Below are 22,816 nucleotides of genomic sequence, written 5' to 3'. Positions count from 1 at the left end.
CCATGGTAGGGTTCTCTACAGCCAGCTCATCCCTTTTGAGGCCAGACTTAGCCTGCTGTACACAATTGCTCTTCCATTGATTTCTTATGTTTTCAGGAAGAGCAGGAAAGCAGTTTGTACCTCAGTCCCCTTTACCTGCTGTTCTGTTGGAACTTTTAGTGGAGGGAACCTGTATTCCCACGTGCCTGTGGCAGTTCCACAGAGTGGAGTGAGCTTCCCAGCCCTCCCACGTGGCAGCATATCTGCTTGCCTGGGTGTCCCAGGTTAACCCACAGACAACTCCTCAGCCCCTCTGCAGCTGGGGCGGTTGTCTCATTACAGCCCCAGTTCTTGTCCTAGAGAGAGGCAGGAGACAGCAGCTCTGACTACACAGCCAACCACCCTCTCCTCGATGCCCTTGCAGGAGACCTGGGTGTACATTCACCTTCAAGAACAAGTGTGACATTGAGAAGCACAAGAGCTACCACATCAAAGATGATGCCTATGCCAAGGATGGCTTCAAGAAGTTCTACAAGTATGAGGAATGCAAGTATGAGGGCTGTGTCTACAGCAAAGCCACCAACCACTTCCACTGCATAAGGGCAGGCTGTGGTTTCACCTTCACCTCCACCAGCCAGATGACCTCCCATAAACGCAAACACGAGCGCCGGCACATCCGGAGCTCAGGGGTGCTGGGCCTACCTGCCTCACTCCTGGGCTCCAAGGATAACGAGCAAGAGGAGTCCAGTAACGATGACCTTATTGACTTCTCGGCCATGAGCTCCAAGAACTCCAGCCTGAGTGCCTCCCCAACCAGTCAGCAGTCTTCCGTTTCTCTCATCGTCCCAGCTGCACCCTCCTCTGCGGCTGAGCTCTCTTCCTCACAGGCCACCAAGTCTGCCAACAGCATGACACCAGCCACAAAGATCTCTGGCCTGCTTTCCCAGGCTCTTCCCAGCAATATACCCTTAGCCCTGGCCCTCTCCAACTCAGCACTTCCGGGAACAGCTGGATCCTTCTTCCCCATCATCCCCAGTCGGGTCTCTACACCACTTCCTGCCAGCTCGGCTAATCTGATGACTGCTGGTTCTTCTAGCACCAATCCAGCATCATCTGCTCCTACAGATTCCTCATCCCAGGCAGTTTCAGGAACTGGTGAGCCAGTGGCTACTTCTTCACCTGCTCCAGCAGCCTCTATAATGGAAAGGATCTCTGCTAGTAAGGGATTAATCTCTCCTATGATGGCCAGGCTGGCAGCAGCTGCACTCAAGCCCTCTGTGGCACTTGAAGCAGGTGAGTTACCTCATCAGTTGTGATAGTGGTGGGAGGCAGAGCAGGGCCTGATGACTTGGAGGAGAGTGAATGAGAAGCCACCCAGTTGTCTATGGGACTGCAGCTGGGGAGGGGGTAGAAAAAGAAAATAAATGGGAGAATGAATGTGGTTGCGTCTAATTAACCCATGAGGAAAGCAGTCTTGTCAAGGTTTCCTGTGGAGCCTGGCTATGTCCACATGGCCAGAAGAGAGGCAAGAAACATCTTTGCCCATGAAGGCTCTTAGCAGAGCTGAAGTGTTGCCACATGTAATTTGCTGTAGGCTGAAAAGAGAGAGTCACTGTATTGAAAATAAGAAATTTAGAAAAAAATACCTTAGCCAGTACTTGCAGGCTCTACTGAGACTGTGTCAAGCTTTAGCTGGGCCCAGTGTTGATGGTCCTGTAGCCCATGGCCAGTTTTTTCCCTGATGTGAAGGACTGTTCTGTGCTTCAGCTTTGTTGTCCCAGCTGTGGGTTTGGGGATAGTGCTGGTACAGTCCACAAACGGGACCTTCTTTTTGGTCACTTCTTGCAAGCTGTGCTCCCCTCTCCCTGCACTACCTGAGGGGTAAAAGATGAGAAGGGAAATGCCCCTGGGGCAGCCCAGAGCTCTTCCTGCAGGTCGTAGCTCCATCCCAGCCCTAACAGATGGATGTGGGGCTCCCATGAGAGCCCAGGGAACCTGCCCCGCCTGCTGAGCAGGGTCAGCTCACAGTGGGCAGAGAGGGGCCGTGCAGGGGAGGCTGTGGCTGGCAGCAGCCCGCGGCCCTGGGCTGTCCCGGGCTCCTTCCCTGTCGGAGTTCTCGGGCTGCAGGAGGCCCGGAGCCGCCGGCCCTGGCGCTGGGAGCGCTTGCTGAGGGCCCCGTCTTCCCGAGAGCAAACGGGGGAGTAAAGGAAGTGATCTGATTAGAGGGAGGGGATCCTTCACATACTTTTAAAATTATTCTTTGAAAAATTGTTTCCTAAAGCAGAGAAAGGTCATTGAGGGAACTATTTTCCTTTATTTTTAATAAAATGCCACTTGCTGTCTGAGAAGCAGCTCGCCGTCAGCTGTACTGCCGGAGGGTAAATTAATATTTTAGTCACTTGGGGATTGTGGAAAAAAGCTCTTCAGACATGTTTCTGTCAGCAACTTTTTTTTCTCTCCTCTTTTCTTTGCTGTTTTTCCTATTTTTCCTAATTTTTTTTTTCCTTCAATTTGTTCTCCCCCCCCCCCCCCCTTCCCTCTCTTCCTTTAATTTGAATTCTCCTTTCACGGGCTCGGCACTAAGCCTCCCCCCTGAACAGAAGCATGCCCCGTCGCTGTGGGGACGCGGGCGGTGGCAGGAGGTGGCGCAGTTGGGAGCGGTCCCGGCGCTGTCACCTCCGATCGTCCCAGCGGGGCAGACGCTCCTGCTGGGCAGGCGCAGTGCCGGGCCCGCGCTGTCGCTACGGCAACGCTGGGACTGGGGACGAGGAAGGGGGCTTGACTAGCAGTCGAAAGCTGCCACATTGCCTCAGCATTAACAGAGTCTTTAATAAACGCTTAAGAGGCAGCCCCGCAAATTAGTTATGACAGTTTGTGCAGAGAATCAGGTCTCCCCCACGCTCCTTCCGCCTTTCTCTTTTAAAGGGCCCATAGCCTGGACAACTTTGACATAATTTTGCAATAATTATCAGTTGAAGAATTTCCACACTGGAGTGGACGTCAGAACCCATCACGTCAACTTGGCAATAAATGCTGACCAGCAATCCCAGTACTTCCTCCCCCCCCCCCCCCCCCCCGACTTTTTCTTTGCTTTTTCCACTTAGGCCTTGATGCCTATGATTTAACTTACATATTTGCTGTTGTAACAGCATTTTAGACCAATGCTTTTAATGTATTTTTTGCACCTAATTTCACTGTATTTCTTGAGCAGGGAATGGACAACCAGCACCTCCCGGCCGGTTCAATCCAGTCCAGGTGAAGCAGGAGCCTGTGGAGGCCGTGGGACCATCATCTGCCACCAGTCAGGACCCCTTGCAGGAGCACAGCTTGGACCTGAGTGTCAAGGACCATGGGTGAGACACATGGGCAGGCAGGCACTCTCTACACTTCGCAGCATCAGGCTTTGGGAAGTTTCCATACATGTGATTCGAGAGGACACAGCATGCTGGTGAAAGGCAGCTTCATGGTGGTTGAGTTGGACACCCCAAACCTGGAAGCAGGCAGGCTCACTCTGCTCCCCATTAAGTGTATGTTTTCCAGATGGTTTTTCGGGCTCACAGGCACCTACTGACTCTTCGACAAGAGCTTCACTTCTTGTGCTCCCTTTTGAAAATGGGGCCACTGGCAAAGCTGTTTTCACTTAGTCCTCTTGTCATCAATTGCTGATTGAAACTGCCCCAGTGCCACACCTCAGCACACTCTTAGCAGCAGCAGCATTTGCACTGCTGTAATCTGTTGAATCAGGGCTAAGGGAAGCACATTCCAGAGAATCTGGACACACAAAACAGCTGGGTGTCAGGCTAACTCAGCCCTGGGTCTGGCATAGGCTGCTCTACAGTTATGGTGATGGTTGTGCAGATGTGAATGCACATATATCAAAGCATGTGTCCCACTTGCCCAGCATCTCTGCTGAGAACAGGAGTGTTTGGGGACTGTGCTGTATGGAAAAAGTGCAGAGGAACTGATCCTGAGGATAAGTGAGCTCCACTTTGACCTTTGTATCCAGTCCTGTCCATGCCTTATTTAAACAAGCCTTCCTTTGGGAGTCCAGCACTTGGAGCCAACTGCAGAGATCCTAAGGCTGCCTTTCAGTGCAGGATTGCGCCTTGCCTTTCTTACTGCGCAGGGGACCCCTGTCCCTGGCAGTTTGAACCTTTATCAACATTCCCCTGCTTTTGTGGTATTTTTGTGATATTTTTCAAAGTTCTGATGGGATAAAAGGGTAAAACCGGGTGGGGGGAAGGGAGAGGGGGCAGGTCATGAGTTAACAAATGAAGTGTGATGGAGTGGACACTGGGGGAAGAGGTCCAGGCCATTTAGTAGCTGAAAGAACTAAATTCTGCAGACCTGGGACCCTCTTTCTGTCCCTCTTGGCTATCACAAGTAAGCGAGTTTGGCCCACCCAAGGGAGGGTTGGCATCATTCTTTTTCTCTGGATGTAGTCGGTGAGGAGTGAGGCAGCTTGAAGGGAGAAGGATTAATCTCAGTGCTCACAGTCCCTGTGCACATCTTAACTAAACCCTGTTGGTTTGTGTGTTTCAGTAATGAATCAAATGGCCACACAGTCTCGGCAAATTCATCTCTTTTATCCTCGCTTATGAATAAGGTAAGAGCCATCCATCAAATGCCTTTCATTCCCCCCACCAAGAGAAATTAAAGCTGCGATAGTGGGGAAGGGGGGGAAGAGATGTGTTTGTTTTTTAATGTTTTGCCTCTAATAAGATGAGTTTGTACCATTTAAATTTTGAGACCATTTTTCATCGGGTATAATTTCAGAGCCACTGCTTACGAATTAATTTAATGAACTGGCTGAAGAAATATATTGCCGCCTCTGACACTTTTTTTTTCCCCATCCTTTCTAGACAGAGGCTCCAAAAGGTTGTGGTTGTTTTTTGGGGTTTTTTGTTTGTTTGTTTGTTTGTTTTGTTTTGTTTTTGTTGGTTTTTTGTGGGGGGGGGTTGTGGGTTTTTTTTTGTTTATTTGTTTGGTTTTTTGTTGTTGTTTTGTTTGGGTTTTTTTTCCCTTTTCTTTTCTTTTCTTGGGTTTGTTGGTTTGTTTGGGGGTGGTTTGTTTTTTGTTTTGTTCTTGTTTTCAGAACCTGGCAATTTCTCTCTCACTTTCCTTTTATAGTTACTCATTTTGTTTACTTGCTTAAAAACATTTTCCTTCATTTGTGGAGGGAGAGAATTATCTGTTTTTATGAAACAGAAGAAAAAATTAGAACTTTTGAACCAAAATCATCAATTTCTGTCTTTCTGGTGTGAGTTATAGTACCTAACAGAGTTCCCTTTACAGTGTTCTAGAATGTTTGTTTTAGATAATGCAGGAAAGTAATTTAGATAATTCCTTACTTTTTTCTTAAATTATACATCAACTCAAATGTATATTTCTCTTTCAGATGATAAATTCTACTGTACCAAGATTAATTTTGCAGCTGTGTACAACTGCAGTAGAGATCATGGCACCCTTTGAGCCATGCTTTAATATTCTGCTATGTGATAGGTTTTATAGGCATAACTATTGCCATCCCCTTGGCACCGGGTGTTACATGCATCAAGGCCTAAGAGAAGGCAAAGTGACTTTGCCTTTTTAATCTCCCACCTCCTTTCTTATCACTGTTTTTCTCTGTGTTGTTTAATTTCTGTGTTTATCCTTATGTCACTTTTCTCCTCCATTGGCTCTCTCTTTTACTGGGGTTTTGATTTTCCCTTTTAAACTTAATTTCTTATTTGTTCCTTTGTATTGTCCCTCTAGTGTTTCCAAATATGCAGGTCTTTCTTTAGTGAGCAAATGAATTTAGTTGCTCTGCTCTCTGGGGTCATGAGTCATTCTGAAGGTCCCAGATCCGGGAAATTCTCTTTCAATGGGGACTTCACTTGAAAATCTCCAGGATAATATGTGATTTAAGTATATGTTTAGAAAAAAGCATTTCTTTGTGTGCAGCCTGACATAAGGTTCTTTAAGTTGTGCAAAGCAAATGTAGCACAGGTGCAAACTAGGAGTCAGGTTAAAGGACTGGGATTAACCAATGAGATAAACCAGCAAGGATTAGAACCCACTGTGTGTGTGATTGATGGCACCAATTCCAAGACTAAAGATTGTAGAGTTAAGCTCAGTCTGCTCAGGAAGACATCACACTTGCTTCTTCCTCTTGCTGCACACCATTTTTGTCCATGGGAGAATCCTTCATTTTTTTTCTAGGAGAAAGAGCCCTTTACAGAAATAGAATTACCAGTGGAAACACATGACCTGAATTTCTGACTCCAGCCATAAAGAGTTGCAGTCTCCACACAGCAGCAGGGGCTTTACCTTCAGGGGCCTTAAGAGAGCCTCAAATAACCAGGGTTCCTGTAGCCTATTGCAGTTTATTTAGGGGGCTGTCAGGCTTAATTAACTGGTATTTATAAAGGGCTTCTAGACCCTCAAGTGGGTGGAGTTTCCTGTGCAAGTATTGGGCCCAATCCTGCATTTTATTCATGCTGTGAAATTTGCTGTTGTTACTGGAGGTTATTGAGAGCACAACAGAGAAAGAAAGAAAGAGTCTGGGAAATTGTGCATTTATTCTGAAAGAAAATTTTCCCTCTAGGCAGGCTTGAGTAACTTAATTTTTCTGTCCTGCACATCATACACCTGGACCTCTAAACCTTCTCTGTGTAGATTCTATTTGAAGCTTTTCATGCAATGCAGATTGAGTCCCAAGTCCTGCTTCGTGGAGGATGTGTCCATTTAGCACAGAAAAGTGACATGATTTTATTGTTGAAGTTAATAAGAATTTTCCAGGAACTTGAGACAGAATTTTTCCCCACTTGAATGAGATTTTCATCCTTGTACCCTCACACTTTAGTCACTTTAAAGGAGACATCTTTGTGGCTGGGATAAGATGACCAAATAAACTAGAGTTTACCAGTTCTATCACCAGCAATTTGTAGGAGCTACACAGGGCTATTCCTGTTGAAGCCCACACACCTTTTCCATTGTCAAATAGGAGATGTCTCTCTTCACCTCAGTTTCCTCCTGGATAAAGTAGACATGACACCTCATTACGAGCAAGATCCATGAATAAATATTCAATGGGCACCTGAGTGCTTTATGCTGATTGGGTGGAAGATGCAGAAGAATGAGGTGTTATTAACTTTTGCTGATGCAGTTGGAATAGCCTGCACAGACTTTTTGTCTTGTCTTTTAATTGCTGAAGACACTGCTCTCTGTGGGACAGTCCTGAGGGTGGCCATGTCTGTGTCGGTGTGCTGGGCTTGATGCAGTGTCTGTTCTTGTTCCAGATGTCCAAGACCAGTGCCAGCCTTGGCAACCTGCTGAACATTAAGACAGAAGGCGAAGGCAGCCAGGCTGGGGCTGGGGAGCCAACCCAGTACTTGGGCAAGGCAGTGAAGGCACTTGTCCAGGAGAAGCTCTCTGAGCCATGGAAGATGTACCTGCGCCGGTAAGGAGAGCGTGGAGCTGGGGATAGCAAAGGGATCTTGAGAACCAAATACGAGCACAGATCTTCAGTTCTGTTATTCTGGACTTCACCCTGGGCTCCTCCTTATGACCCTGCTGTGCAAGCCCAGGGGACCCAGTGCAGCTGTGCTCTTAGCACTGGACCTGTGTGAGACCGTGGCCAGTTATTACACACAGGTCATTGCAGCCTTGACGTGCTTCCTGTGGCATTTCAACTGAAACAAATCAAGTTTTGGGGATGCAGAGGCACAGGAATAAGAAAAAAGGGTATGAGAGCTGGGATGTTTTCTGCTGCTTTTGTTGTAGGAAAGGAGACTCAAAAAGAAAATGGAGCAGATACAAAGCTCACCCACATACAGACACATGCACACACATGCCCCGACAGACACGTGCTTTGAGCACACACAGATACACCCAGGCAGACACATAGGTTTGTGCTCTTAACACAGAGACTCACCTACATATGCCAGTGCATACTTTGTAAATCACAGGCTTTAATAGAGAAGACTAGAAAATCTAGTCCATCAGCCCCTGGCTGGTGTGAGATCCTTCCCTGCAGTCCTTTTGCATTTTGTCCAGTCTGGTTGTAATTCTGTCCGGCAGTGTGGCTATTTTCTTGTCTCTGGGAGCATTATTCTACTACATAGTAAGTTTCAATGTCACCACCTTTTCCATGGTATGCTGCCTGAATTCCACTTTTTGTAGTTTTGTTGCAGCTCTGTTCATATCCCCTTGAACCACAGCAGATCTTCCCTCTCTGCAGCTGGAGTTCAGCCCCTTCAGACATCCACAAATTTTCAGCATTCCATTTAACCAGGCTTACTTACTTCGTTTAATCTGACTCTGCATTAGTCCCTTCTGCCTGCAGGTCCTGTTGCTTTCGTGTTGTCCCCTAGATGGTGCAGAATTGCCCCCCTCCTGACAGAACAAGCTCCCTGCCCCCAAACAGGCAGCTCACAATTTGTTTGTATCTACACAGAGTAATGTATGGTACCATGTTTATTATCCTCTGTGACGCAGAATTGCTTTTAATGTTGTTTAGTGAGTCTGCAATGTATAAAACACCCCCCACACCCAGGTGTACCTGTTGACTGTTTCCAAACGTGATTCTCCTTTTCTGAACCCTCTCCCTTGTCTTGCAAAACCTCTATGTGCTCTTTTTCTCCTCTTGCACTGATATTGCCACCTCCTCCCAGTTTAGTATCTTTGTGAATTTCATAAGCACGCTGTTTACTCCCAGATCACTAATTAAGGTGTTAAATAAACTCAGACTTACCCACGTCCTCCTTCAGCACTCACACGATGCCTCCTCCTCCCAGCTCAGTGTGGTGCTGGTTGTCATCAGCCTTTGTTTATGGTCCCTCAGCCAGTTTCAAGCCATGAGGTGGCATTCCATCCAGGCCAATTGGAATTAATTTTAAGCATATGCGAGACTGAATCAAATGCTTTACTAAAATCCAAATATATTGCGTCCCTTCATCCACTAATTTTGTAATTCTATCAAAAAAGGCAATTAAATTTGTCTGGCAAGATTTATTCTTTATAATCCTGATGCTGTTTATTGCTCATGGTTCCTTTATCCTCTAGATGTTTAATGATTTTCTCCTCCCTCTTAATATTTGTTCCATTACTTTACTGAAAGGAGAAGTTAAGGCCAGAGGTGTGATAATTGCAAAAGGTGACTTGTCTTTTATTCCCCTCAAAGAACCAGTACCTTGACTGTTTCTTTCTTCCTTCCCCCCTCCCCCCCCCCCCCCCAATTTATGTGGTACCTCCCACTTCTCTATGGCTTAAAAACCAGCAAATGGTAATGTAATCAGTTTGGGAGTTAATTTCCAGTGCACTTCGGGGCATACATCATCCAGACTGACTGATTTGTGCATTTTTATATTTTTTGAATTAGTCCATTTATCTGCTCTTCTAGAAGGTCTTCACTACATCCCAAATTCTCTGCTTTGTCTTTAGTTTTCTCATCCAAAGCAAATTTTATAATGCAGCCATTTTTGATTCATCACCTACCTTTTTGTGGGAGGCCTTCTTTATAGGTTCAACATTTCTTGTCTCTGAAAAAAACAGCACCTTCAGTTTGCAACAACGTGGTTTCTTCTCTCTTACCCCACAATTGTTTTCCTAACTCTTCATCCTGCAAGCCATAACTGACAGCACATGTTGTATATCCACAGACCTTCCCTCTCCAGTACAAGTTTTTTCTCTTTCCTTTACCCTCCCATTGGTGAGAGGTCCCTCCTGGGACTGTACAGGCTGCTGTTTGTTTCTTGCTTTCCTGCTCATCAGAGCAACTGTAGTTTGTTGTACTTTAATTATGCAAGATTCTCTTGTTAAATTTCAAATCCTTCCTGCCAGTGTTTCTTACTTGTTCTGGAGTTTCCTGAAATCACATGTACTTGTACCGCACTTATTAAGTCCAGAGCATCTCAGCAATGGGTGAGCAGTGACACCACGCTGAGCTGGTTTTGCCCTCTTGGCCATTTGCTCCAAGATAACACAAGACATTTCTTGGGTAATGTGGTGGGTTTTGCTCTGGGGTTTGCATGGCAGGGTTGTTGTTCTGTGCATTAGGGATGGTGCTGTGCAGTATTTCTGCAGAACAGGCTGCTATCGCCGCTCAGATGATGCTTCATCTCTCCCATTTTGGAGATACCCTCCTCTGCAGGGCAGGGGATGGGTGGTTTCTGGATCTAGCTTCCCTGGAATGTCTGTTGCTTGTGGGAATGCTAATAGGGTTGAAAACCACAGAAAAAAAATGTCTGTTCCAACTCCACTTCTCTCCTGGGGCCTTCCCTATGATGTCTGCTTGTCTCTTTTGGCCAGGTTTGGCACCAAGGATTTCTGCGATGCCCAGTGTGACTTTCTCCATAAGGTGCATTTCCACTGTGTGGTGGAGGAATGCGGGGCCCTCTTCAGCACCCTGGATGGAGCCATCAAGCACGCCAAGTAAGCAGGAGAGCAGGAGGTCTGGGGAGCTTGAGAAAGCTCTGCAATGCACAGTTCAAGACCACTCCAGGTTCCTTTTAAAGGGAATGGAATATCCAAGTAAAGGATGAGTAAGGCCTTCAGTGGCCAATTCACGTGCCCTTCATGAGCCTGAAGGGATTATAGGGAAGGAGATGTTGCAAATTTTCAGACAGATCTGCTAGCACAGTTGGTCTCTCCTGTTGGATGGTTCCCTCTGGTTCACTGCAGGAGATGACTGGCTCCTCCCAACAGCCCTGGGAAGCTGCCCCACAGCTCATCTCAGTGACTGCAGTGTTTATGAGATTTCTCTAATTCTAGCATGGTTTGGCACCTGTCTGCACCCATCTTAATGATTTCCCTTCTCTTCATAGACGGTTTAGGAAGGCCCTAAATCTTACCTCAAATTCTCCAGAGCCCTTTTTAGGATTTATCCACACCCATTTGTTTACAGCCACATTCTTGTTGATGTTTAATCAAATTACATGAAATTGTCAAGAATTTATGTCTGAATTAGTATCATGTTTTGCAGTTTTCACTTCCGAACTGAAGGTGGAACTGTGAAAAGCAACTCAGAGTCTCCCTTCTCAACTGCTACTGAGAATAAGGCTTCACTGGCCCCTTTGTCACCATCTGCTGCTTCTGCCACCATGGCCGGTGCTCCTGCCCTGGATGTGCCCACTCCAAATCCAGCTGCAATGCCCTCTGCTCCCACACTACTTGCTTGGAAGCAGCTGGCTTCAACCATACCCCAGATGCCCCAGATCCCAGCAACAGTGCCTAACCTGGCAGCTTCACCCTTGGCAACAACTTCCCTGGAGAACGCCAAGCCTCAGGTCAAACCTGGATTTCTCCAATTCCAGGAGAAGTAAGTTTTTGCTGCTGTTTGCCTCCTTCTATCCTCCCCAGCCTTGCAGTCCCCTTTGTACCTCTTCTCGGAGCTGCAATACTACACTTCTGTTCACCCACTGAAAAACGTGTCTAGAAAGTACTCGGGGCTTGACCTCACAGAAAATTTACTTCTTTAAAGTCTAGGAAATACTTTAAGATATTTGAGTGCATCTGAGAGCACTTTCAGGCATGAGTTTAGAAGATAGATAAACTTGGTGATCTATCACCAATCCCTGTTTTGTCCCTTGCGAGAGCTGCGCAGAAATGCAGGTATCTTTGCAGTATGTTTGACAATGAAGAAATCCATGGACTGAGTTGGGGGCAGAAGGTACCAAACCCATTTAGCTGATGAGAAGGGCAGTGCTGGTTTTGTCAGATCAGGGGAATCCCTGGCATCCTGCAGTGGCCACGCCTGGGTCGTGTTTCCTTTGAACTTTGCATTGGAAAAGTGGCCCTCAAAGACTACAGAACCCACCATGCATTGCTGTGTTCTAACAGTCCTAATCAAGTAAGTGCAGTAGCTGGGTGGAATTGCAGTAATGTTGCCAGCTTCAATTTCCCTGAAGAGGAAGGTGGCTATGGGAAATCTGTGGGCCATGTTTGGAACAGAGGCTTCAGCTTGGGCTCCCCTTGAATTAAATCTTGGCAAAGAAACAAATGTGTGAAATGAGTGAAGGTGATGATTGGGTTTTGGATGTATTCCAGTGATCCCTGCTTGGCAACAGACTGCAAGTATGCCAACAAATTCCACTTCCACTGTCTCTTTGGGAACTGCAAGTATGTGTGCAAAACCTCTGGCAAAGCAGAATCCCACTGCCTGGACCACATCAACCCCAACAATAATCTGGTGAATGTGCGAGACCAGTTTGCTTACTACTCCCTGCAGTGTCTCTGTCCCAACCAGGTAAGAGCCATTCCAGAGCAGTGTTCTGGCAGGACTGGGGAGAAGGAGATGAAGGATCAGGTAGACTGACTCCCCGGCAGGAAGTGTGACTGTGTGTGGCTTTCTTGGTTTTACTACAGAACCATGGAAATCATAATTACGTAGTCTGGAAAAACATTTGGTTTCTATCAAATAGGAAATCAGTGATGCTTTTGTGTTTCTTTGACTCAGGTGAAGTGGACAAGGGAATAAGAATAATCTGAGAGACACAAAATGAAACAGAATAAAAATTTGTGGTGAATATGTGATGAATCCATGGAATGCCATGAGTTAGGTTTGGGATACTTCAACACAGACTGGTGTATTACAGAGTACACGACAGCAATGTAAAAAGACTCGAGAGGGAGCAAGCTGCATGGCAGGTTGTAGAAGATAAAATGGGGTCTGAGTATCAGTGCAGGCCCCTCTGACACCTCAGAAGGGACACCATTAGTAGCAGGCAGTTGAGAGTGGATTTGTTTTAGATGTGCCTAAAGCACCATGCCTGTGTGCTCCCCTCCAGCACTGTGAATTCCGCATGCGAGGGCATTACCACTGTCTGCGTCCTGGCTGCTACTTTGTGACTAACATCACCACCAAGCTGCCCTGGCACGTGAAAAAACATGAGAAGGCAGAGAGAAGGGCAGCCAACGGCTTCAAGTATTTTACCAAGCGGGAAGAATGTGGCAGACTAGGTGAGTTTTGTTTCGTTTCTCATGTGGTGTGTCCCATGTCCAGGCCAAGAATGCCATAAGTTAGAACCTGTAAGTTATGCTTAAGAGATATTTGGTCATTAAATCACTGAACAAGAAAGGCAACAAAACGTAAAGCAGTTCCTGGTCTGTCTGGTTGAAGCATGTTTTCACAAATAGACCCAAGGTAAATGAACAAAAACTGTACCAGAGAGAACTGTGCATATGAATTTGTCTGGACATACAGCTTCCTCTTTTTTTCTGCTTTTTATCTAATTGTCAAAGCCTTTTTTTTTTTTTTTTTTTTAATACTTTGTAGTCTTTTAGACCTACTGTTTGTGTTGGGTGAAATTTAAGGGTGCTCTTAGGAGGATTTTTTTTTTCTTAACCAGTGCTAGTGCAGCATACTGAAAGTCAAATGGCTAAATAAGACCGGGTCTTCCCTATCACTCCTGTTTGGAGCAAAGGCTGGAACCAAACAAGGTTCAGAATAACACCTCTGGGTGCTGTTCCTTCCCACTACAGTACAACAGCCACAGTAACCAGAGCAAAACTTTTCAGCTTTGAATACATCAAGAATTTGTACCCAAATGGAAGTTTGATTGTGGTACCCAGGGTAATGAGTGTCAACACAGCACAGCCAGTACCTACTTAGGTCCTGTTTGCATACACATGGCAGTAGATTCAGCAGTTGCTGTTATTTACTCACCTTTTGGTGTTTCAGGTGATAGCAGGGGCTAGACAAAGCAGGGCAGTGATATGTGACACCAGCCACAGGGATGCCTGGCAACAGGCAAGCCCTCACCTGCCCTTTGTGGTAGTGTTCCAGTCCTGCAGCACTCTTTGTTCCCAGAGCACAGGGATGGGGAGGGCGGGCGGGGTAGGGAAAGTGGGACCTAAACAAACACACTCTTGGCCTGCACGAGACACTGGCTGTCAGCTCCATATGAGCTGGGGGAGTCAGGAGCTGCGAGGCAGCTGCAGGCTTTGGTTTGGGAGGGATGGGGTACATGCATCCAGAGTATGTACATTTGCCTATAAGCTGGCCCTGCTGTGCAGTAGACGCGCGTTTAGCCAGCACTCTACATTTGCCTGCATAGATGGAGGCAGTGTGCTAGGATGGTGCAGGTGTGTATGGTTTCACCAACATGTGGATGCATTTCTACATCTGTGTACACTCCTGGGGTTTATGTTGTGTATTTATAGATAGCAGGTGCTGGCCTGTGAGTGTTTGTGAACAAACAGACATGAGAGACTTTTTCAATGTATGTTTCTGTGTGTATAATTATATAAGTGTGTATGATTGGGGAGAGAGAGGTGAAACATACACATATAAGTAAAGGTGGATGGATGTAGCTAGATAAATAAAAGTGAACCTGTCTCTAGGTCTCTGCCTCTGTGTATCTGAGGGTATGGCCAGGGGAGGGTGGGAAACAGCAGATCCTGATCACTGATGTAGCTGTGTTTGAACTATGACAAGCCATTGTTTATCAGCTCTGCAGTGTTGCTGTTCGGGGCTGTCCATTAATGATATGTGCACGCCTGGCACGGGGAGCAGAATGTGTGGTGTTCTATGCCAGAACCCATATGAATTGTTTGTTGTTCAGTAGCTGCCCCTATTACACAACCGTTTTGGAGAGGCAGTAAACACTTCCTGGCTCATTCCGGTCTGACCAGAGCACACACACTGTCCAGAGCCAGAGCTGCTATGAGACTGCTTTTCTGAGAGCACAGCTAGAGGGGGGAAAAAAAAGAAAAAGAACTTTTCATTCCTAATCTAATTATGAGCGTGTATTTTGATTGTAGCTTATATGATACAGCTAAATGTCCTGGTGTTGTTCTTGTTGTAAAAGAAAAGGCACTAGCTAAGACTGAAGAGCATTAGGCACTACTAGATGTAATGGCAATGTTCCTTCCTTTATAATGGCACAAAGAGGGATGGGACTAGGCTCAGGCTCATGTCTTAGTTCTCTGTACACTGTAATCCTCTCTTGCAGTTGCTCAGCAGGCTGTAGATCGTGGGTTTGGGTTTTTTTCATTCAAGATTGTTCCTGAATAACCCATGACCACTGATGATGTTCAGTCCATCAGAAATCCACATGGACAGCAGCCCTGTCCTGTCCAATCACCTCCCCTCTGGTCCTGCTCTCTCCCAGTACCTTCATATGCAACATAAAATGGTTTTTGTGTCTGCAGGTTGCAAATACAACCAGGTGAACAGCCACTTCCACTGCATCCGAGAGGGCTGCCAGTTCTCCTTCCTGCTCAAGCACCAAATGACATCCCATGCCAGGAAGCATATGAGAAGGATGCTGGGGAAGAACTTTGATCGTGTTCCTACTCAGGTAACTCCTTGTGTTGAAGCTGTAGATCCACATGCAGTGTTGGCACTCACATGACTCGGGCATGGTTCCAGCATCTGGAACTGTGGCAGGACCTACACAGTGAGGGGGCAATGCCAACATTAACACCTCCTCTTTGTGAACGCATCAGAACCCACATACCAGGATGCTGGTGCCAAGATTAACACTCCCAGCTCCCGAGTGCAGCACAATTCACATACCAGGATGCATGTGCCAGGTTTAATGCTCTGAGCTCCTAGTACAGGAGGATTCATGCTCCTGGCCCCAGTGCCGTGGGTTCCACTCGCAAGCATGTGCCAGCTATCCCTCATGAACTGTGGCAGAGGGAGATAAATGTGCCGACAGATGGTTTTGGTCCTGATCTCTTGCTTTTGGTATGAAAGTCCCCATCTTGTTTTCCTGCTGCAGGTTATTGGCCACACTCCAAGAAATGAAAATCTCCCCCAGGTTGGCAGCATGGCACCCAGCCCAGCCTCATCAGGAACCCCAGCTTCCTTTCAGGGACCCCCAAGCATGATGGACACTGAAACAGAAGAGTACATGGATTACACTGGTTGTAGCCCTGGGGGTATCTCCTCTGAATCTTCCAATATGGACCGCAGCTGCTCCAGCACTCCAGTGGGCAATGAAAGTACATCAGCAGGTAAGGGAGAAGAGTGTGTGTGAAATGAATCATCAGTTGCCTGCTCTCCTGGGAGATAGAAAAAGAGGCCAAGAGACAGTTGCACCTTTAAACACACACTGTGCCAACTTCAGGAGTGCCTCACACTAACCCAGCTCTCTCCAGCACCTGAGAGGAGAGGTCCATCAAAATATACACCTCGAGCATCCAGGAACTAGCAGCACACCTTTCTCCTCCCATTAAGAGAGGTTTTTATCCTGGGTCTTGGAGTTGGGTCTATTTTAATAGCTGATTAAAAAAAAAAAAAGACTAGGAAAAAAAAAAGGAGGTGTGGGCCCCTTCTGTACTTGGCATTTCCTCTGGTACCTCTTTGTATTTCCTCAAGCAGCATCTGAAGTCAGGCACTTTACTGTAGTGGTAAAGCACAACAGCAGATATGACATACACAGGGGATGAAGCCTATCACATCTTCAGAAAGCAATATCTAACAGCAGCTCACTGAGCTCCCTTCCTCACCCAAAAACTCTTGTTCCACTTTGTGCAGTTGCAGAGAGCAGACCCCTTTCATCCCCTCTTTTGGGAAGTAACTCCCTGCCCTGTTTGCCAAGATCACGCAGAGCTGTCTGCCCCAGCCCTGCATTACAGGGTCAGCTTGTCAAGAGTCAAGTACCTGGTAGGAATTTTGCCATCGTATAGTGACGACCAGGGATCTCTCAGCTGTCCTTCCCAGGGTTAAGTGGGATATTCAGCATAGCCTGCCTCAGTTTGCTTTAATTCCGTACACATTTTCCCGGTTTTCTTTCCCACCCCAGTTAAAGGCCATGACAGCACAGTCACATTGTAGGAGCACTGCTGGGTCATGGCACTGGCCCCACGACATTATGGCACCTCCAGAGGGTTCTGTTGGGGCAGTGGTTCCTGGCACTCTCTTTTGTGTCAGTAGTGGCTCAACTGCTGGGAAATGCCCCCCACTGCTCTCCAGGTAGGGAGCAGCTCCACCCACCCCAAGTGCTGGAGCACCCTTATAGCTGTTGACTGAAGCAGGCAGCAACCCTATAGGACCAGAATGGCCAAATGTATCCAGAATTCCTGCCTGAAAGTCTGTGCCTCTTCCCCCATACCATAAAGCCACCTTATCTCCTGCAGAGACAACTCTCCACTTCCTGGTGCTGTCAATTCCTCACCTTCTGTTTCTTCTCTGTTGCAGTTCTGTTCCATACATTTGTGAATGTATTTTCCATTTTCATCATATTGCTTCTGCTCTTGGGTTCTCATTTCAATTCTTCTGTTTCTTGTTTTGTTTTGGTGGTTTTTTGGTGGGGTTTTTTTTTTGGTGGGTTTTTTTTTTGTTTTGGTTTGGTTTTTTTTTTTGGTTGGTTGGTTTTGTTTTATTGTTTTTTCTTTTCTTTTCTTTTTTTTCCTTTTTTTTCTGCTTTTTTTCTCTCCACATTCTCCAGGCTGCCTGGTTCCTTCTACTGCTACTGCTGCTGACGATGATGCAACCCACACTGCACCACAACCTCCACCAGCATCTCTGCATCCATCTTTCCCACAAGCCCTGCTTAGGTCTCCCCTTCCCACCCTCCCCTATCTCTTCTCTCCATCTTGTCTCTCATACTCCTTGCTCAGTGCCACTCTGGGAGCCAGCAGAGGCATTGTCATGCCTGCCGCCAGCACCGCTGGGTTTGCGCCCATCATTGCCACTCCAACTCCAGTAAAAAGTGACGTTCCCTTAGTGCAGGATGCAGCAGGTAACACTTCTTTGCTTTCTCTCCATGTCCTGTGCCCAGCTCCGTCCCCACTCACCCTGCCCATGTTTTTTCTCTGCACCTATGGGTTGGTAGAGCAGCAAAGGTTGCTCTCTGCCTTACCAAATGTTTTCCAAGGGCCCATCCATGCCTGCTCCTTTTCCTTGCTGACACAGTAACCGCAACCAAGGGGAAACAAACCTTCACAGACATTTGGGTGGGTAACAGAACAATTGCCACTAGTTCCTAACTATGAGAAAAGCCTAACAAAATCCACAGTTAAAATGCATTTTCAGTGTCTTGGTAACCTCAAAGCGGCCACAGAGCAAACCTTTGCTCATTGTGGCATTAAGGGGACTTGGACTTCTTGGTTAGATCTTCCAGGCCACCCAGTCCAGTGCCTGCCGTAGTGTGCTGCCCAAATCTCAGCAGGTGAATGTCTGATGAGGTACCCAGGTCACGTGTTTCAATTGGTCTTGCAAACTTCATGTGAAGCCACAAAGTTCAGGGGTGCCTTCCCAGGATGAGGAATGAAGTACAGACAGTGTCACATGATGACCTCATCAGACAGGTCAAGCTGTTTCTCACACTCATTATTTATATCTGCTTTAATCAGCTGCAGAAATACAGATAGCTTTCAGTTTTGAGCTGCCATGATCCCATGTGTAAGATCAGAGATGTCTCAGGCTGAATATTCTCATTCCATCTGGGAATGGCTTTTAGGGTGTGTCTCATTTTTGGCTTCTTTTCCCAACTCCTAGCTCTTTTCTGGTTAATTGAGGACATCTTTGTGCTTAAAGCTCACATTTTTGAGGCTTCTGGCAGCCTACAAATGTCCCAGTCATTCTTCCTGCCAGTTTTAGCAATAAGTAAATCCAAGGTTGGGAGTATGGCTGGAGGACCAACTTCACAGGTTTCCAACTCCAGTTCATAGGTTTTTCTCAAGGGATTTGGCAGGAGAAGGATCCTTGCCTTGTCCAGAGGAGTGTGTGCCGATTAACAAAAATCACAAGAAACTCTCTGCTTCTTTTTTAACTGGATTGCATGCAGCTGGAAACATTTTAACCTTGTGCTGTGCTTCCTCTAATCAAATATTTTAAAATGTCTTTTGTTTTTACCTTGGTATAGTTTGGTGAATGCTGACAGTGTTTGTGGTTAAAGAAATAAGCTTGTGGTAAACACTTACCATTGAGACTTGGTGGGGATCACATCCATTGAGGCTTGTAATCTTCCACAGGATGCGGGGACTGAATATGGGCAAAAGAGGAGAGTGCACCAAGGTGTCATCTCTCTTCATTATGCTCTTACTCCAAAACTTTGCCTGTATGAGAAAACAGAATTGGTTTTCAACTAAAGTTTTAAGCACATCTGTTTGAACTGTTTTAAAAGCTATATAGATAACAGAGTTTTAAACAGGTAAAATGTAAATTCTACTTATTTCCCATACAGAGCCTTTTCTCCAAGATGGGTTATCCCATATTCCCATCCAAAGACAGGCACTATGAGCACTTATTAATTAATGCTAAGGAACTTGATGGTTTGGGAAAAAAAAAAAAATTATGGCATTTCATTTAAATTTTATTAAAAGGAGTTAATCTGAACAGGAGCAACTTGTCCAGGCACCACTGCACTTACATGAGTTGGCTGGGAGTGAAGAACTGGATTTTACAATACCAGATGTTTAGGGGAGAGCAGAGAGTAAATTGGTCACAGATTCTGTAGTTAAGAGCCTGCCAATTTCAAATCTCCAGTGACAGAAAGTTATTCTTTAACTGGTAGCTGGTTAAATCAGCCTTAGCATGCAGTTTCTACCGTGTCACTCAGATGGTCTCACTATGGATGACCTGAGCTGGTGTCCAGAGTCAGACCACAAGAGCCATTAATTAACAAATGGTGTAGGAAAACCTTTTGTTCTTTGCTTATCCCACAAACTGCACGGCCCAGCTGTGTGGGAGAGGCGGTTCCTGCCGCCAATCCCATTGGCTTGTGTGGGAGGTTTCCTTCAGTGGTCGCCACCTTCTCATGAAGGGTGGTCCCTGAGGGGGCATCACCTCTAATACCTGTGCACCAGCCAGGAAGGAAGTCATTCTGCACCAGTCAACTGTCCCTTCAGTCTCCCAGACAGCAATGCAGACTGCACTGGGTTCTCGAGCCCCCCACACCATGTGTCACAAATTGTGCCTCTTTCAAGAGGATGGCAATTTCAGCAGGAAGAGAGTCAAAAAAACCCAGTATGTGTTAGTTGCAAGCTATAATTTCTAATTACACTCACAGTTCTGCACCTGCTGAGAAAATCTTGCCTCCAACCTTGTCTGTGCTGCATATTGGTACTGGAGATCATGGGTTGATTCTGGAAACAGCAAGCAGAGAAGAAAATAAGTTAATAGATACATTGAGGTCAAGTCCTTGATGTCAGTATGATCCTAGGGGACATGAGCACTAGCCACTTACGCTGGCCCTGTGAATCAAAGTGGAAGATAGATGAGGGATCTTTATTTATACTAGGGGCATAGTGGAATTTTTGAGACCCAAGGGAATGGTGCAGAACTGGTATTTTCTCTCAGAGTCCACTGGTTAGTGATGATGAGAATTAGCCCCATTGAACATCTGTCCATCTGTCTTTCTAAGTGCACTCATTGTGATATGTGGGCTCATTACAGTGAGGGATGTTGCAGTCTCCTGGCCAAAGTCCATCCTGTTTCTATAAATTCCACCCCCTCCTGTTGCAGTTCTAATCATGCATGGGATCTTCCTTCACTTCCTGCCTGTCCTTGGCAATCGTAGGGTATTACAAGAGCCTGGACAGGGGGAAAGAGTGAACACGTACAAGCTTTTAACACACTGCGACTCTTTTTACCGCCCCAGTGAACTGCAGTAACACACCTCAGTCTTTGGACTGGAACAAGGCAGCTCCTCCCTATTAAAGTCTGATTTGAGGAAAATGGGACTAGAGATTAATTAAGAAGCAAGAGAAACTGTGAAAGTAGCAAAACCACAGAAGCAACAATTAACATTTGTACAAGATCAGGTCTGCCAGAGCAGCAATCAGAGACAAGGCAGGATATGCTGAAGAGTGAGGAAGTGATGTCCAGCAGGCATCAGCTAGCCCACGGTCTGGAGTTGAGGCTCCCTTAGAGCTCGAGGGATGAGCTGTGGGGTGGGAACCGTTGCAGCATTGCGTCTTGGCAAACACAGAGCTTGCCAGGACGGCTGGGAGATGGAGAGACCTGGCTGTCAGCAACACCGCTCTGCACTTTCTCTCCTCAGGGAACACCATCACTATGCCAACTGCCTCGGGGGCCAAGAAGCGTTTCTGGATTATTGAGGACATGTCCCCATTTGGCAAGCGCCGCAAGACCGCGTCCTCACGCAAGATGCTGGACGAAGGGATGATGCTGGAGGGATTTCGGCGCTATGACCTCTACGAGGACTGCAAGGACTCCAGCTGCCAGTTCTCTCTCAAGGTTACCCACTACCACTGCACACGGGAGAACTGCGGCTACAAGTTCTGTGGCCGTACCCACATGTATAAGCACGCCCAGCACCATGACCGTGTTGACAACCTAGTATTGGATGATTTCAAACGCTTCAAGTCTTCACTGAGTTGTAACTTCCCAGACTGTCAGTTCTCTGGCAATAGCACACACTTCCACTGTCTGCGCTGCGGCTTCCGCTGCACTGACAGCACCAAGGTGACAGCCCACCGCAAGCACCACGGCAAGCAGGATGTCATCAGCGCTGCTGGCTTCTGCCAGTTCAGCTCCAGCGTGGACTGCGAGGTGCCTGACTGCAAGTACAAACTCAAGTGCTCCCATTTCCACTGCACCTACCCTGGCTGCAAACACACCGTGGTGGGGATGTCACAGATGGACTCCCACAAGCGCAAACACGAGAAGCAGGAGCGAGGGGAACTGCCTGCCATCTCTCCCGGCCCCGAGGGCCTTGCCCACTCCACTCTTGAGTATGATATCCAGAACTCTTCCATCAACCTGGACAGCTCCCTCAACCTCAGCACTGACAACAACAGCTCCCTCTTCTTCCTGCAGAATGCGGCCGGTGTGGGGCTCAGTGACTCCCTGGACCTCAGCAAGAAGCAGGCAGAAGTCAGCGAGGGCCCGTCCCCCAGCAGAGCCGGGGCCGCGCCGCAGGAGAGGGGTGCAGGGGCACCTGGCTCTGCTGATGTGGAGGACGAGGATGACTCTTCCCAGGAGGATGAAGAGGACGATGAGGAGGAGATGAATGAAGAAGAGGAGGATGATGAAGAGGAGGATGACGATGATGATGATGAGGAGGATGAGGAGGAGGAAGACCTGAACACAGATTCTGAAGAATCGCTGCCAGACCCTGAAGGTCTGGCCACTAAAGAAGATGGAGAACCAGAGGAGTGTGCTTCTTCCACAGACCATGGCGATGCTTCCAGGCCACAGGGCGAGCCAGCCCTCACTCCAGCCCCACCTCCTGCCCCTGCTCCAGCTCCGGCTGCTGCCTCAGCCTCCACCATTGCTCCAGCAGCTTCTCCTTAATCCTAGAGACAGCAACGGCAGTGGTTTGGTTTTTCTCTTACACAGAATTACTTAGACGACCCTGTATGAGGTGAGAACAAAGATGGGGATGGCAAATGAAAAACTCTGTGCCACAAATGAGAGAGAGGAAGGAAGGAAACCTCTGCTCCTCCCCAGGCCCCAGAAGAGATTGGTTCGCAGCAGGACTGGTGCTGCATCACTCCATTCTGCAGATCCCGGAACAAGGGGGCAGGATGCAGCAAAATATACCCTTTACAGGGACATGAACCCTAAGGGTACCCACTGCTTTTCCTTGCTCCCTGCACGGTGCGTGGGGCCTTTGCCCATCTGGGGACCCTTTTTTATGGGTGGGGCTCTATCCCCCCAGTTTTCTTTCTGGGTTTTATTTTTCTATTTTTTCAGTTGTACGATAATAATAATTATCTCCACTTCATGGAGGGGGGTGGGTGGGAACAAGAGGTAATGAATTTTACAAATATATATTTGTGTGTGTGTCTCTCTATATAATGTACACATACACACATATATAAAATTAAAGGAATTGGTGTCACAAAGACAAGTAGCTCAGCTTTTGCCAGTGGGAAGGAGGGGGTGAGGAGTGTGCTCTCTCTCTCCACCCTTCCCCCTTCTTCCTCTAGCATTAAA

The 22,816-nt window shown here is 47.0% G+C and overlaps 1 protein-coding gene across 3 annotated transcripts in view; it reads left to right on the top strand.

Annotated features, from left to right (window-relative positions):
• The window catches only part of CASZ1 (castor zinc finger 1), an 83,712-nt gene extending 61,139 nt beyond the window's left edge, over window positions 1-22,573 (top strand). For 2 of the 3 annotated variants that reach the window (XM_040084345.2, XM_040084346.1), the window contains exons 9-20: window positions 404-1,272; window positions 3,188-3,332; window positions 4,522-4,585; window positions 7,260-7,420; window positions 10,270-10,392; window positions 10,943-11,278; window positions 12,007-12,205; window positions 12,747-12,918; window positions 15,112-15,260; window positions 15,687-15,921; window positions 17,358-17,651; window positions 20,916-22,573. In XM_040084345.2, coding sequence (XP_039940279.1) covers window positions 404-1,272; window positions 3,188-3,332; window positions 4,522-4,585; window positions 7,260-7,420; window positions 10,270-10,392; window positions 10,943-11,278; window positions 12,007-12,205; window positions 12,747-12,918; window positions 15,112-15,260; window positions 15,687-15,921; window positions 17,358-17,651; window positions 20,916-22,171 — 4,003 coding nt within the window. In that variant the 3' untranslated portion in view covers window positions 22,172-22,573. The remainder of the gene's footprint in view (window positions 1-403; window positions 1,273-3,187; window positions 3,333-4,521; window positions 4,586-7,259; window positions 7,421-10,269; window positions 10,393-10,942; window positions 11,279-12,006; window positions 12,206-12,746; window positions 12,919-15,111; window positions 15,261-15,686; window positions 15,922-17,357; window positions 17,652-20,915) is intronic. The other variant, XM_040084344.1, reaches the window with a different exon arrangement.
• The last annotated feature ends 243 nt before the right edge of the window (window positions 22,574-22,816 follow it).

This window comes from Hirundo rustica, chromosome 22, assembly GCF_015227805.2.
Source record: "Hirundo rustica isolate bHirRus1 chromosome 22, bHirRus1.pri.v3, whole genome shotgun sequence".
NCBI classification, from domain to species: Eukaryota; Metazoa; Chordata; class Aves; order Passeriformes; family Hirundinidae; genus Hirundo; species Hirundo rustica.
This window is presented reverse-complemented; position numbering and strand designations above follow the sequence as displayed.